A 15784-nucleotide genomic window follows, 5' to 3' on the forward strand; every position below is an offset into this window, starting at 1 on the left:
TACTATGAATGTGTAAAATAATTACTGTATTTAAAGGCTACTTGAATCTTGTAGGCTAGAAATAATTTTCAGCCACATCATATTTGCAGAAATGCGTATAATTATAGGCTATGGACGTCATAAAAATCCATTATATTACTGCAGCCTACACTATAGGCTTAAAGCTGCATTTGGATTCAGTCGATCTACCTCTACCAGAGCTTCCTCAATATCTGTGTTATATCTACAAATACACACACTCTCACAGTCAAACCTCCAGTGTCAAAGGTTGTCAACTCTTCTTTGATGTTGATTTTCTCGAGTTCAATGACAAATCCCTCTGAGGTGAAAGAAAGCTGCTGGCCTCTGTTCCCATGTGTGTTCAGCACTGTCCACCGAATGTGTCCTGTCTTCTTCAATGTGTAGGTGTAACTGTGAATGATTTATGTGCTCGCGCAGAGGTTGTGTTGAGGGTGTGACTTTGCCCCGAGCTTCAAGTCTGCCAATACCTTTCTCTGTCTTCTTCACGTCATGGCAGTCACACGGTCTCTGGGGCCTCTGACTCTGCCTCTCTGTCCTTGGTCTCTGCCCTCCAACAGTATGTGTGTTTGTGTGTTTCCACAGCTGAAGGAGATGTGCAGGCGAGAGCTCGATAAGTCTGAATCAGAGATAAAGAAGAATGGCTCCATTATCGGAGAGTACAAGCAGGTATGTGTGTCCAGTTTGCAAAGACAGTATTATCAGCCCTGCTGTTTACATCATATTATTGGAGTGTGTCTCTTGTCACAAAAGTACATTTTAGAGAAATGAAACTGTAAACTGTGGCAGACCCACCCCAGTTTCCCTCAAACTTTTTTGAACTTTGTGATTTTAAGTGTAGATTTCACATCACAACCTCTTTTACAGTCAACTTAACCTCCCGCCACCTAAGGCCAAGACAAATTCCTAAGGCTCTTTAACATGGTGATCCACCAATCTAAACATTAGACTATACAATTATACCAGCGTATATATTAAATCTATACATCCTACAATATCATAATCACGTGGAGTTGGTCCTCATTGTCAGAGCATTGTGCACTGCACACATTAGCACGTCTTTATGTTAAATCTGTCATATTTTTAAGTCTTTTTTGTGTCTATTCGTATCCTGTAAAATACAATATGTTCTCCAGTATTAAAATACCTCAAGTCCCTGTTGTTAGAGCAGCAAAAGGTTTCTAATAATAATCCTCATTTGTAGAGCAAATGTAAGAGTGCTTCTCAAAGGACAATGCATTAAAACCAAAACCAAAATTGACCTAAATAAAACTAAAACTAAAATCTAAAAAAACCCCCGAATGGATAAAAGATAAAATAATAGATGAAAGAAAGGTAAAAATGATTCAACCAGTCTTTCTGTATGTCATCGGACCTGTCATTCGACAGTCTTGGGACACTCAAGCTCTATCTCCTTTAGTTTCATGCCTGGACGCCTGGAGAGTCCCGAGCCACAGGTCCATATGGAGTTAAAAGGTCTAAAATACAGCAGGAAGCCAGGGCAATAAGAGCCTTAAAGGCAATCAATAAAATCTTTAAATCCATCCTAAACCACCGGGGGCAGATGTAAAGAGACAAATATATGTGTCAATAACTCACACCTCTTGGCTTTGGTTTAAAGCTTAGCAGCTGACTTCTGTACAGCTGCTGTTTTCCTGCAGCATGAAGGTTACTGGTCACTAATTATTTTAAGAGAATTTAATCTAATGTGTGGTTTATATTTAGTTTTATTAGAAGCTTTAAAATCTGATGTAAATGAGGAGAAAGCTGCTCATTGATGTGGAAGACTCACAGGACATAGTGGAGCTTTGCTAATTAATGAAGCAAGTGCATAAAACACGGGGTGAGACAGCAATAGAAGCTCACAATTCATGATCACATACAAACAGCCAGAATAGAAAAATTTAGAGACATTTAGGTCGCTCAATTAAAGACTAACTAACCCATAAATAACAACTTATAATGTTACACAAGCTACAGTAGGTAGGACAGTTCATTTTTATACCTGTTGCTATATCCTGACAGTAGTGCATGGGGTAGATAAATCATGCTCCTCTGCCTCTTCTAAGGCATTTGTGAGAATCATAAAAACAACCAATCACAGACGAGGCATCTCTAATGCGGCTTTCAATAATGTCAGTCAGTGTGCATGAATGCACTCAAACTGTCAAACTCAAACTGATATAACATGAATCAAGATTCTGTCACTGCATTGCTTTTTACGTGCCTCAAATGTTTCCAGAAACATATTTTAGTGTACTGTTTAGCTGTAAAATGAGAAAGCTTGTGACCCTGCTGCCATATTGAAAACAATCGAGGGAAAACGAAGCACCACCCACCGCCCAGAGCAAACTTTCTCATCTTTCGGGTGGGTGGTGCTTCGTTTCAGCTCAGCTGTTTACAACATGGCAACTGGGTCACAAACTTTCTCATTTCACAGCTAAACCGTACACTACAATATGTTTCTGAAAATATCTGAGGAGAGAAATAGGCAATGAAATAACAGAATCTTGATTCATATCTGATCAACGCTGCCTAGTTTGACCTCAGTTCATGAGCAGTGAGTGACAGCTGATTTTTGCTGGAAATAGTCTGTGACTGGCGAAAGTCTCCTTTCACGGTCATTTTCTTAAGCCTGAAAAGCTGCTAAGTGGATGTGCAGAAGGCTTGTGTTCTCTCAGACCACTTGAATTACAATATGCTCTAAGTTTATAATGGGATTTTTGCCCAATGATGCCAAAATTATACTGCCTACCCAAGCTTTAATAAAAATTTAAAGAACGCCAGTGACAACGTGAAGTTACTTGGTAGTTTATTTAAATCTCAAACACAAGATAAATGAAAAAAGTGAAGATAGTTTTTTTCTGCACATCTCTTTTTGATCCTTTCTTATTGTAAGTAGGCCAAGTAGTCATTAAGATATTACTCATACTCTGATGAAGCACCAACATAGTGACAAGACTGGTTTTGAATTTCATCATGAGTATAGATTTTACGTATTTGCATTCCTGTGGCATATAGTTTTGTTAACTTTGTGTTTCTTATGAGGTAGTTTTGTCTCTTTTGGCATGTTTAACATGCCTCATCCTGAACTCTGGATGTTTGCAGAGCCTTTGAGCACCTCTTCTCCACTTATCTTTCCTTTTTTGGCTTGTCTTTTCAGATCTAAGCTCTGATCACGCCATTACCGTGGCAAGACTGGTCATAAATATTTAAAAATAATATAAGAGCGATCTGTTTTCATTCGTTCATCTAGTTTGTGAAGCAGAAACATCTAATTTTACGAACTGTCCCCAAGATGAACCCGGAGCCTTTGATGAGTGAGCCTATGAGCATATTTTGAGTTCCTGTCTCTGCAAATTCCTCTTACGGTGATTTTCATCCTCTCAGATCTTGTCCTGTCACTTAATGCTTAAATATAAACCTACTCAGATCAAGTACTATTACCATCAGCACAGAGACATTATGCAACAATCCAGCTCCTATCGCTCCCCGTGGAGGCAGCCAGAAATAGCATGAGGACTAATTTAGAAGCAGACCTTAACTTCACCTGAGTCTAAAAATATTGGCAGCAGATTAGAATTGACAGCAGATCTGAAAACTGATGAAGAGCTATCAAGCTTTTGATGGTTGTGTGCGTTTGCGTGCGTATTATAGGTGAAAGCAGCCTTCAGATTGCATGCAGCTGAGAACTGTGCAGAGCAGAGTGAAATGTGAAAATGGAGCTTTGTCAAAAATAGTTATTTTTGTGACAGAGAATAAGGGGGTGATAGATGGAGAGAGGGAAAAAATGAACAGAAGTCTGTGAAGGAGAGAGCAGAGGGAGGACAGCAGCATTCAATCCTCTGGGATTGACAAGTTGAGGAATGCCCCAAAATAGCCTGCATTGTTTTCCAACCCAGATAACTCACATTATTCTTCAAATAGCCCTTTCCTATTTCAGTGGCTGTGAATGCCAAGTTTCTTTTTGTGGGATTAGAGCCCAAAAAGCTTTGTGTGCTAATTGCTCCTCCAGTCCATGAGGACAGAGAAACGTCTGTTAATGGTGAAGCTAAAAACAGTGTCGAGTGGTGTATTGTAATCCCCGTTGTAGGAGTGGAGCCTGTGTAGATACACTCAGGCCTCCTGGGTACCTAACAGGGACAGCAGCTTGTGCCAATTCTGCTGTCTCTGAGGCCCTGTTAGCATTATATTTATTTTATTTCTCACACTTTTAAAATATTTGGACACCAAAATGTTCAGAACATTTTTTGATTGAGCATCCTAATGTTCTGCTCCTAGTTCTCAGATTTATACATGATGTTGTAAATGTGATAGAATAATTAAAATAGCCCATGCTCACAGTAGAGGCTGACACTTCTACCAAAAATCAAGATCAAACAAATTTGAAATGACACACAATAAATTCAAATGACCCTCCCACCTCTACAAAAAATAAGTTAATCTAAAAAATGGTGACATTTTGACAGTTGTTCATTAAAGGAACAGTGTTTAGGATTTAGTAATATCTAGTGATGAGAATTGCACACTGCAACATGCTGAAACTTCTCCCTATGTTCCAAGTGTGAACTCCTGGTCAGTATTCCTTCAGTGTTGTAGTTCAGGAAGTTTTTATCGGAAGTTGAATCATCTGCAGAGGTCTCTTCCTCTCCAAAACAAACGGACCAGGGGGATGAAAACCAGTAAGAACACTGAAAGAAGCAGTTTCACATTACAATTCAGTGTCTCTCTGATGCTGTTCAGTCGCACATGAGCTGCTAGCCCAGCCCTTGCTAATGTCTGCTCACCTTTTGTCTCTGATAACTTAGGATCAGATGTTCAGGAGGTTTTTACTAAGAGCTGAATTATCAGCAGAAGTCTCCTCCTCTTCAAAACAAATGCACCTAGTGATTTAAACCGGTAAAAACACTGAATAAAGTAGTATCACGACACTGTTTAGCTCGTCTCTGCTAACTACGGTCGCGAATCTGAAAACTTACAAACGTGCATGGCCCTGTCTAGAGCCAGGGTTTGGTTTGTCTGTTTTGGGCGTTTGTAGAGACATGGCAGGGCAACATGACGGTCTCCGTGGACGAAGACCAGCTCCCTATGTAGCTATAAGGTAACAAAAACACAGTGATTTTATTTTTAGGTGAATAAACACTAATGGAAACACTTATATCATATTCTATTCTTGCCAATACACCCCCCTAAATCCTACACACTGCACCTTCAACTTGACATTATCAGCTATTTAAATAACTTAACATTACATTAACTAAAAAGCAAAGCCACAGAGATGGTTTGCAAGGTGCTCAGAGAGCCACAGAAATGCTCTGTGCACCTCCTGAAAAATGTGACTATGCACCGGGCACTGCAGACTCCTCAGAAGTTTGATTGGACATCAAAGCTAGGAGTGGGATTTCTGGTCAGTTCTGGTCCCCAACACGCATGCTACGTGCTATCTGCTGTAGTACTATATATGCCTGGTGCGTACAAGAGGTGCCCTCATCAGCCTGCACTGAAGAAGTATAAATTAGACATAAAAGAGCAAGGGGGCAGCTGCAAGATCAAGACAGATAAGTGATCAGTAGTGATGAAGGGAAGGTAGAGAGATGGGTTCAGTAATGGCAGTTGAGAGCAAATGAAGGAGAGGACGACAGGAGAGAAAGATAAAAGACATGTAGGAGGAGAGAGATGGATATCTGCTTGGCTAAAGATACACAGATGTATAGAGCGATCTCTAACGGAGGATGAAGAGAGATCCAGTATATGCCACAGGGAAGCAGAGAGACATGCAGAGAGCAGGAACAGATAGAGAGATCGTCTGTCGACAGAGAGGTGGGATGACCCCGTTAGGATGACTCATGTCACATCGATCTTTCTGTTCGTCGGCAAGCTGGAGCACAAGTGTGTGGGTGTGTGTGTTTGTATGTCTGTCAGCGTGCTTGTAGCTGTGGGTTATAGGTATAGATAGAGGAGAAAAAGAGACTGAGCATATGTGAGGATGGACATGCATACTCATTCGTGTACATTCGATGAGCTCTGCAGGACATGACCTCACGGCACCACTAATGAACTTAACTGTAAGAGGATGAAGACTCGGCCAGAGAGACTGATTAACCAAGAAACACAATCAAGGGAGAAACACAGTTGTGCGCAGTGGTAAGGTCAGGAGAGGCAAACATCAAAAAAGCAAATAAATAATAAGTTTATGGTCTTTCTCAGTGGAACAATTCACCTTGCTAGTTGGATTTGGCTAGATCTGATACATATTAGTACTCCCTCGTCCCATTACGTCCTGGCTCTACTGGACTACAAGCATTTGAGGTGGAAGGAAACGATGGGTGACAGAATTTGCAGATAGTGTATATGAAGAGTATTAGAAAAAAGTTCTGAATGCTTTTTCCTGGCATCTGACCTCTTATTCATGTAATACTTTTAGTTCATTTAACACACACACACACACACACACACACACATCTGTATTATGTGTTTCTGTTTGAAAGTGCTGTAAATGAACACACTTTCTGAACAACTGTCTCTGCCTCATGCAGATCTGCTCCCAGCTGAGTGAACGACTGGAGAAACAACAGACAGCCAACCGAGGAGAACTGGAGAAAATCCGGGTAAATCTCACACACAAACGCGCACAACTCAAAACACTGCTGTGTGCCCTAAGACACATGCTGTAGATTAGCAGCCCGGTCTATAAATGGAGCATAATAACAGAGCTGTGCTGTTGGAGACAAACGTACGTGTACTATTATGTGTCTTTGTCACATGCAGGTTGATTTACACCTACAGCTGGGTTAGAGCTCAGATGAAGCTGGGTAACAATGAATACGTTTACATGCACATTAATATTCCACTACTATCTCAAATATGACAATATTAGATTTGACACTGGTCATGTAAAGAGCATATTCTGTTTGGATATTCCAAATTAGGAATATTCCCAATGCAGCATTTATTGATTAAGACGTGTCCTATGTGCCTGTGTATCAGGTTTTTAGAAGTACTCTTTAGACTCAGAGGTCCCCTTTACACCTGTCATCAACATGCTTTTTTTTTGCGATCGGATTGCAGTCGGATAGCGCTTGACCACATACATTTATACCTGGTATTAATATGCGTCTCTGGTGTCCACATCCAGATCCGTTTGCTATCCGATCATGCTCCATCACGCTGACGTCACATCCTCCTCTTCTTCCTCTGCAAACATATCCAGCAGCAGACTACAATGTCATAACCTGTGCGCCACAGCAATAACAACAACAACAACAACAACAACAACATACTAGCCGCCTTTAAAGTCGTGTTATTGTATGGACAATTTTGTCGGACCAAATGGAGAGCGGACACTTTGTGACTCCATCCTCGCCTTTAATCCGCGTTTTCTTTTTCTTGGCAGTCGCTACCTGGTGAAGGTTGTTGTCTTCTGCCTTCTTCCTGTGTCCAGCCGGTGCGCCCCACTTACGTTTTTTCGCCCACAGAGTTGTTGCATGTGGATTGGAGACACATTTGCATTTACACTTGTGTTCGATGTGGTCACAATGCGTCCCTGACCACCTTCAGAAGTGGTTTGGCAGATCAGATGTGAACAGTGTTTCGAGTGTATTAACACCTGTGCTTTCGTGTGGTCAAGAGCAATATGATTGCAGTCTGATCACAAAAAAAAAAAAAAAATGCATGTTAATGCAAGGTGTAAAGGGGGTAATGTATACAGCACATTTGTAATATACATTTCAATTGGGATTTTTACCTCAGTTTGCAACACACGGCCTCTTGCCCGTCTACAATCAGCTCTGTGCGTTTTCAAGGATACACTGTACAAACCAACTCTCCAACAGTTTGCAAGGCTGTGGGGTAGAGATGAATGCCCTAAAGAAAAGCCTAGATCTCTGGTCGGAAGGAGAAACATGCCTTCTTTTAAACATAATGAAAGACTTAGATATAAGCAGGTTTTTGGATATGTGCATATATCGCAACGCTGAGAAGGTGGTTGAAGGCATGAAAGAGGGAAGCTGTGTTTGCATGGTCGAACAGGCCAGCCACCAGTAAGAAAACTTCAAATATAATTCTGCTTTTAGACAAAGAGAGAAATGGCACAACAACAGCCATCCCACTCTTCATATTTTGATGTGATAAATGACATGCTAAGGCCCATTAATTGGATTATGCATGGCTGCACGTAAACAGGAATATTAGTGGAATATTCTTTTTCATTAGCTATGTAAACAGCTTAGTAGCAATATTGTATTTTTTGGAATAAGGCCAAAAGCAGAATATTTTGTGCATGTAAACGTAGTCAGTGATGTCCGTCTATATTAACCACTATCATGATGAGGTTGCTCACTTCTCATAGAACTTCAGGTGAATTTGTCACTCTGTTTTCACTATTATTGCCAATTTTGCCACAGATAAGCAGATAAGCAAGATCACAAGGAATAGATTATGAGCAAAATGTCTCATGTGTAGACTTAGAGTGGAAATGCCCAACAGATATATTCTACAGAGCTTCATTCATGTATGTATTCTATATTTACATGTATCAAAGATGATGTAAGGTCAGTTTTAGAAGCAGTGTCACTACGCTCAATCATAAATAAATACAGCTGTTAGGTCCATATAGACCTCCAGAGCTTGAAACGCACACTGCAGTTAAGATCTCTCAGTTTGCAGGTATGCTGGGGACTATGTTGCTATCTCATTGTCCTGCCTGGCAGTGAAATCAAAGCTTTGGGGGGAAGAATGAGGAGTTAGGCCAAGGAGCCGGGGCCAGGCATCTTACTTCCAGCTCTTGCACACTTGGCTGGTGAACTGTTTGTTTAGACTGTAGCTGGGAGAAAGGCCAGTTTGGCAGGGAGCTCTGTCGGGGCTGCTCAAGGACTCACAAAAGGACAGACAAACAGGTTTATTGCACCAAGGACAAGTCCTGTAAAGGATGGAGCAGGGCTGCTTTGTGTGTGTGTGTTAGAGGTAAATGTCTGCAAGTCTGTCATCTTGTTTATGACAGTACTATTTTCCCTTTTATTATTTACTAATAATAGTGCAGCAAATGTAATATAACTGTCAGGAATCACAATTATAAGTGATGTAGGGGAACAGTGATGTGCATTGAATAATATATATAACTGTAAGTTACAACAGTGTTAATTAAAAATGTTTAAATAATATACTGGCATACTTATTCACTAAAACTCTATTTAAAGTGACGACAGAAACAATTTCAGCTCGGGCACTCTGCTGCTTCATTAATGCACTCATTCACTTCTCCAGTGATGAGCCTGGAAACATGATGTATAATCACTATTCAGCTTTAAACTCAGTTGACATTTTAATCCAAATTACGTGTAATAGTGTTATGAAATATTAATTCTGAGGGAATATCTCAACTAAGGGAGTCAATTGTTGCTAAGGAACACAGCCTTGACTTTCAGCTGAGGTGCTGTTGCTTGTTATTGCAAGCGAAGGCACTAATCTATCTGCAGTGGCCTCAGAGGAGTCAACCTACTAAACAGTACCCAGCCTGCACTGCCGTTAGGACGTTTGGCAGCCATGAGCCAAACTTAGAAAGAGCAGGTAAAGCAGAACACTTAAACTATCATTTGCCCGTATGTATCTGAGCTGCAGTTGTATTATCTTGGATTAGTTTGGGGCTCAGTATTTTTACACCTTCAAACACCTCCAGAATAGCTTGGCTCATCTGGCAAAAATAACGTCACATTCCCTCGGTGATAGGTACTTAAATGAGTTAACACTGGAAAACGAACAAGTAGAAGCACCTTAATTGGGTGTTGTATTGCGGCACAGACAGTATAGCTGTGTTTGCAGTGATTTTCTGTTGCTGCTTGCACAAAATGCTCTGCACCCAATAATAGCTCATCACATACAAGGGCACCCAAAAAGAGCTCTTTGACAAAAGGGCAGGGTGGAGTGCAACCCTGACAGAAGAGAGAAAGCATAGTTGGTTTGTACTGCTCCTGCACTAATGAGCTGCCATGCTTCAGTAACTAAGCAGAGCACTGTGTCTTTTCAAATTATATAAATATCTCTACTGCAAAAAGACAGACAAGGCACCTCACAGGATTACATCCTCTGCTGGTCTAAGCTTTAAAAAAACAGTCACAATATGGTATGGTCAGTAAAATATGATATAATACAGTATATTATTTTAAAAAAAATCATGTTATAAAAAATGTCATAGTATAGTTTGCCCAAAAAATGTCACAAAAATGTCATTAAAAATTCAGTGTAGTAATCAATAAAATGTGATAGTAAATGCCAAAAAAAATAAATAAATAAAATAAAAATTGTACTGTATTTTGTCATTAAAATTATTATTATTGTGTGGCTAATTATTTTATAATATATATCATAGTCCAGTTTGCCAAATAATTTCATTGTCATAAAAATATGGCATTAAAAAGTCATAGTATCATTTGCCAGATTTTTCCTATATGTCATAAAAATATTAAAAAGTTGTAGCATAGCGTGGCTTAAATGAAAAAAACAAACAAACAAACAAAAAAGTATGTGATTGTAAAAAGTCAGTGCAGTATGCAACAGTATGGCAAAAAAATGTTTGTAATGTAGTTTGTCATTGTAAAATATTACAGTGTGCCCATTTTTTAAAAATAACATATATAATAAATATATCAAAAAAGTCATGGCATAGTAAACAATAAAATGTCAGCTGCTAAAAAAATTATTGGGTGATAAAAAAGATTTATACTTTTGCATATTCTCAAAAAACGTATTCTTTTTCTTCCACAAAGTTTGCATTGTCCCAAGAAAGGTGATAGACCATGGTCCAATCAGAGGGCAGCTGCTATCTACAGTAGGGCTATACACTTCTGAGCCAAGCAAAGGTCCTGACAGATACACATTTGCATTTTCTTTCTGTGTTATTTTATGAACATAACACTAGTATCGTTATACTTGGATTATCAGATGAATCTGAATGATTGCTGTTTCCTCTGAGCAGAGGTCCTGAAAGATACATACATGCTTTTTCTTAATATGTTCTTTCTGTGTTCTTCTATGAACATACGTGCCAACATCATAATAATGATGAAAATAGATATACAGTTGAAAATAAATACAAAATGTGCAATACACACATGCCCCCATACTCATTAATATTTCTCAGGAAAATGCAAAATTATCCCCCCTATTAAGTCATAGTGAAGTATGCCATAAAAACGTCCTGCTCTTGGAGCTTGGTTACAAGTATAATGAGTGTTTTTTGTAACAGTGTCGGCTGCTGGCCCATATTCTTAGCTAACCTGTAATCTCTCTTACATTGTTCCTGTACCCCCCACATCATTCTGCCCTTCTCTCTCATGGCTTTTACTCTACTCAAGCTGTAAGGTGTAAAGACTGGGATCAAGATGTCACTTAATGCCTTTTCTCCAACCTTTTCTTTCTTTTTGATCCTTCTCTAGTCCAAAGTGGAAGGCTGTGAGAAGTGCAGTAGTCTCTTTAACAAAGAAGGTCGAGTGCGGGCCGCTGTGACCACAGCACCTGCTGGGGGGACTGAGGAGACAGATGAGGAGAAGGAGGGATTGAAGAACCAGCTGAGAGAGATGGAGCTGGAACTAGCCCAGACCAAACTGCAGCTGGTGGAAGCTGAGTGCAAAATCCAGGTACACTTGACACACAGTTTTAGCCCAAATAAAACTACAGATGCATAAGAATGTTTATGAATACAAGGGATTTCCTCATCACGTTGTTTTACCCCATTGATGCTGGAGGAGCGTGCGAGTTACAACTGAACTACTGAGTTGCATTATCACTTGAAGTATACGAGCTCTTGTCCCATCATGACTTGCATACTTTGAGTCACGGTGACAGACTCATCACTATTTTGACAACCTTTAAAAACATATCCAGGTCAATTTAATTTGGAAAGTACTGCTGGCTTTATTATTCTAGATCAGTTCCAGTCAGTCCAGTCAATTCGATAGGGGAAGTTTTTAATATCTAGGCTACCTGTTTTTATGTTAATAAGTGTGTCACCTGCACAGCTATTAAAGGGGAGGTCATATTTCTACACTCAATGACTATATCAATGCTTGATGAGTGCCACAGGACAGAATTACCAAGACAGCAGAGGCTCCACAAATCAGAAAAGCAGAAAATTAGCTTGTTATAAGATATGGTTAAAGAAATTGGGAGTGTTATTTTTAAGTTTGATTTAATTGAATTTTATAAACGATGGATGACATTACTGTAATCAACAGTGTCTCAAGCAGCATTGAGCATTAAACAGAATTAGAAGAGAGCAGTCTTATTAAAGCGGGGAGCTTTGGAATATTTCAAAAGTCTATGTGAGCACAGTTGCTGTAATTAAACAGTGTGGAAATAATTGGTGCGATTAGGAATAACAAGAGATTTGTCTTCTTAAAAAGAGACTAAAGTGTAGCAAGTTATTTACAATGAAAGTTTCTGACCAACTGCAACAAGGATCTCAGTGAGGAGTTTATTGGGATTAATGTCAAAAAAGAAAGATGAGGATTTCGTATGATGAATGGTGGCTAGGAGTGGGATGGGAATTGGGATCAAAGTTGTTGACTGAGGAAAGGCAAAGTGGTTAAATAGATACTAGATTAGAGGCCTGACTCTTGGAAAGTAGCAGAGCCGAAATCTGTTTACATTATTATTTCCGGATTCCTGCAGATCCCTAAAAAGTCTTAAAGGCACTGAATTAATTAATCGAAAAATAAGGTCTTAATTGACCTTTCGCTAAGTCCTGTCCCTTTGTGATGGTCCAACAAGCTGTTGGAGTAAGCATGGAGCCCACACTGTAACTAACTGCACTCCCTGAAGAAATATTATCATATTTTTGGAAAACTTGAAACAGTGATTTCAGAGGGAAGCAGACAGAGGGGTCTACAGTCTGTGTTAGAAGGATATATCCAGGATGTCAAACTGACTCAGCAGCAACAACAGGTTAAAAAGACAAAGATAGTTAGAAGCTAAAGCTAAAGCTGAACTATAGGCTACACATCACAGTGTAAAAGTGAACCACCACCGCAGTGTGTGCAGATGAACCGTGTTTGGCTTTGTCCCCATGCTGCTGCCAGCACCCAGACCTCTGCTGCCGGACAGGCAGGGGATCCAGTGTCTGCTAGCTAGTTGTCACTGCACCCTGGACGACCCTGGGGTAGTGCAAATTTAATGAACATTGGCTATTTAAAAAATATTTGGCTGCATGGCTGAAACAGATACAAGACAATGTATACGAGGCTCGGGGTTTTTTACGCTAGAAGTTTTTCAAACTCGTCACTGCGAATCAGGGCAGTGGATTCCCACATGCTGAGTGAGAAACACAAAATTACCATAAAAAAAAAAGGTCTTAAATCTAACTTGCCTTAAGCTGTAGGAACCCTGTGTTTATTGGCAGACCAGTTTCGACTGTTGTGTTTTGTGATAGTAATCATGACAGTTCTGTTTCCTCTTCGATCAGGACCTGGAGCACCATCTGGGTCTGGCCCTCAACGAAGTGCAGGCTGCCAAGAAGACCTGGTTCAACCGAACGCTCAGCTCTATCAAGACCGTCACTGGGACCCAGGGCAAGGAGACCACCTAACCTGATAACACCGTCATCCGGTTTTACCCAGACCATGTCTGGAGCTCAGTGCTACTCACCACGTTGAAACCTCTGGGCGCCTAACTTAACCCACCGGGCCATAACTTGAACACTGACCGTTAAATCCCAGGATGACCATTACTACAGACTATGTTACTTGTTCCTCTAATCAAGAATGTCCTCATGTTTCCCTGTTCCCACCAACCCCGATCTAATTACCCCCATCCATTTATTCTCCTCTTCACCCCGAATGACTACAGCCAAGCGTGCTGATGAGAAGGGGTCGACAAACGTAAGATGAAGTACAACGGTACCACTTTCCCCCAGAGACACAATGTGCTTCCACCGGTCACAGAAAAAAAAAAGCATTAAAAAAAAAAAAAAAAAAGAAAGAAATGCTTCATTAATTTCTGTCTTTGTACTGCTGATATTAAAGACCCGCAGAGGGAAGGTAGGACATCTGAACTGCTGCTGTCCTGACGGGATAGAGAAGAAAACACTCCGTCCTTCCTGACTGCTCTGCGTGCTCCCCTCTAAACTACTGGCACAAACCAACCAGTCCCTGTAAAACTTTTGTTTTAGGTACGAGAGCTAATAGACGCCTTTTCAAAACTGAGCTTTTTCTAATTTACGTTGAACAATACATTTCTTTTTCTATGTATGTACATGAATGTGCTTATGTAATGAGCATATGTGTGTGTGTGTGAGGATGCATGTTTTTTTTTTTTGTTTTGTGTTGACTGTGAGGTGTATGTGTTTGTGTGTGTGAGACTGAAAAAAATGTGTTTGAATGCTTAAATAATTGACTGAAATAAGATGTGTGTATAATAGAAAGAGCGAGACAGCGTGTGGAAGTCCAAGGGAAGGATAAAGCACTAAGGTTATGAGTGTGTGCATGCATGTAAGAGGGGAAAAAAATTCCCTGGTTGTCTAGTTTCCTTTAATGTTCAAATGTGTATATGAATGATGCTAAAGAAAAGTTTGCTGACAAAGCCTTGATCTGAAGGTCGATAAAGATGATACTAGTGGATATGAATATATAATTTACAGCAAGGACAGAAGCATTAAAGCTGTTGTGATCACCGACAGCAACATAACTTTCCTTACATCCAATTTCAGACTTAAATCATGCCTGAGGTTTGTTTGGTTTGGATGTCCCAGCACAAAGAAACTAAAAATGCTCCAAATCATGCAAACCTCTGCATGTGCTATACAGTATGTGTATGTATGTTACAACACTGTTAAACCCCAGAGTGGTGCAATGCTTGTTACAAACCATAAACATCACTTAGAGGAAGTGTAAAGTCAAATGGAAACCGCACACACATGCACAGACGTCGTAATTCCTGCTGCACTTTAACACATCTTTAAACCCCCGTCCAAACTCTGCGGCGCCAACTGATCTGTGACCTTTGACTGTGACTGGCAGGGTCATGGTTGATAATTTGTTGAGCAGGGTGGCCGGAATTTTCAACACTCAGTGGCCACTTTATTAGGGACCCCTGCTTGTTAAAGTGGTCATGCAGTCCTCCAAATATGCAGACAAGGCAAGAAAGGGCAAGATGTTGGATCTGAGCGATAGTGTGGTTATTGGTGCTCGTTGATGACGCAGGATGTAGGGGAAAACAGAAGCAATGCAGTCAGCAGCAAAGACAAAAAGCACGCCTCATCTGTGAGAGAAGATGTTTAAAACTAACAGGAAGGCCACAAGGACAGAGATAAGTTCAGCGTCTGCACGACTTGTTGAATGTTGGCTGTCTTTCCTGTTCCCTGCCGACAGCTAAGACCAAGAAGATGAGGCAACAGACGGTGATTGATGATTGGAAAATGCTACATGATGCAGCAAATGATGTGAGGGTCAGACTTGGCATGAAAAGCATATACGCAGTGTTAAGTCAAAGGTAGACTGTGCTGTAATGACGAGGAGAGTGTTTTCTTGGCTCCTGCGGCGGGGTTCCTTAATGCCACAGTGTCCAAGAGCATTGTTACTGTCCAGATGCATCTCCTCTTGGCTGTGTGACAAAGCATCATCTCGAGATAGATCCAGCAACATGACAGAAACTTGTGTTTATTCCGGCTGCCTGTGCTTGGTTCAGTAAGAGCACCTCTGGGATGAGGTGGAACAGGATAACCACGGCACAAGCATCTTGCGGCTTCCAAAAAATCTGCAGGAATTGATCGACTTTATCG

At 40.4% G+C, this 15784-nt stretch overlaps 1 protein-coding gene across 3 annotated transcripts in view; it reads left to right on the forward strand.

Moving 5' to 3' along the window:
• The window catches only part of LOC125905492 (rab GTPase-activating protein 1), a 99095-nt gene extending 84764 nt beyond the window's left edge, over positions 1 to 14331 (forward strand). For all 3 annotated transcript variants that reach the window (XM_049603453.1, XM_049603455.1, XM_049603456.1), the window contains 4 exons: positions 604 to 687; positions 6555 to 6626; positions 11448 to 11648; positions 13472 to 14331. In XM_049603453.1, the coding sequence (XP_049459410.1) occupies positions 604 to 687; positions 6555 to 6626; positions 11448 to 11648; positions 13472 to 13594 (480 nt within the window). In that variant the 3' untranslated portion in view covers positions 13595 to 14331. The remainder of the gene's footprint in view (positions 1 to 603; positions 688 to 6554; positions 6627 to 11447; positions 11649 to 13471) is intronic.
• Positions 14332 to 15784: the final 1453 nt, after the last annotated feature.

The sequence above is a fragment of the Epinephelus fuscoguttatus genome, linkage group LG18, assembly GCF_011397635.1.
Source record: "Epinephelus fuscoguttatus linkage group LG18, E.fuscoguttatus.final_Chr_v1".
NCBI classification, from domain to species: Eukaryota; Metazoa; Chordata; class Actinopteri; order Perciformes; family Serranidae; genus Epinephelus; species Epinephelus fuscoguttatus.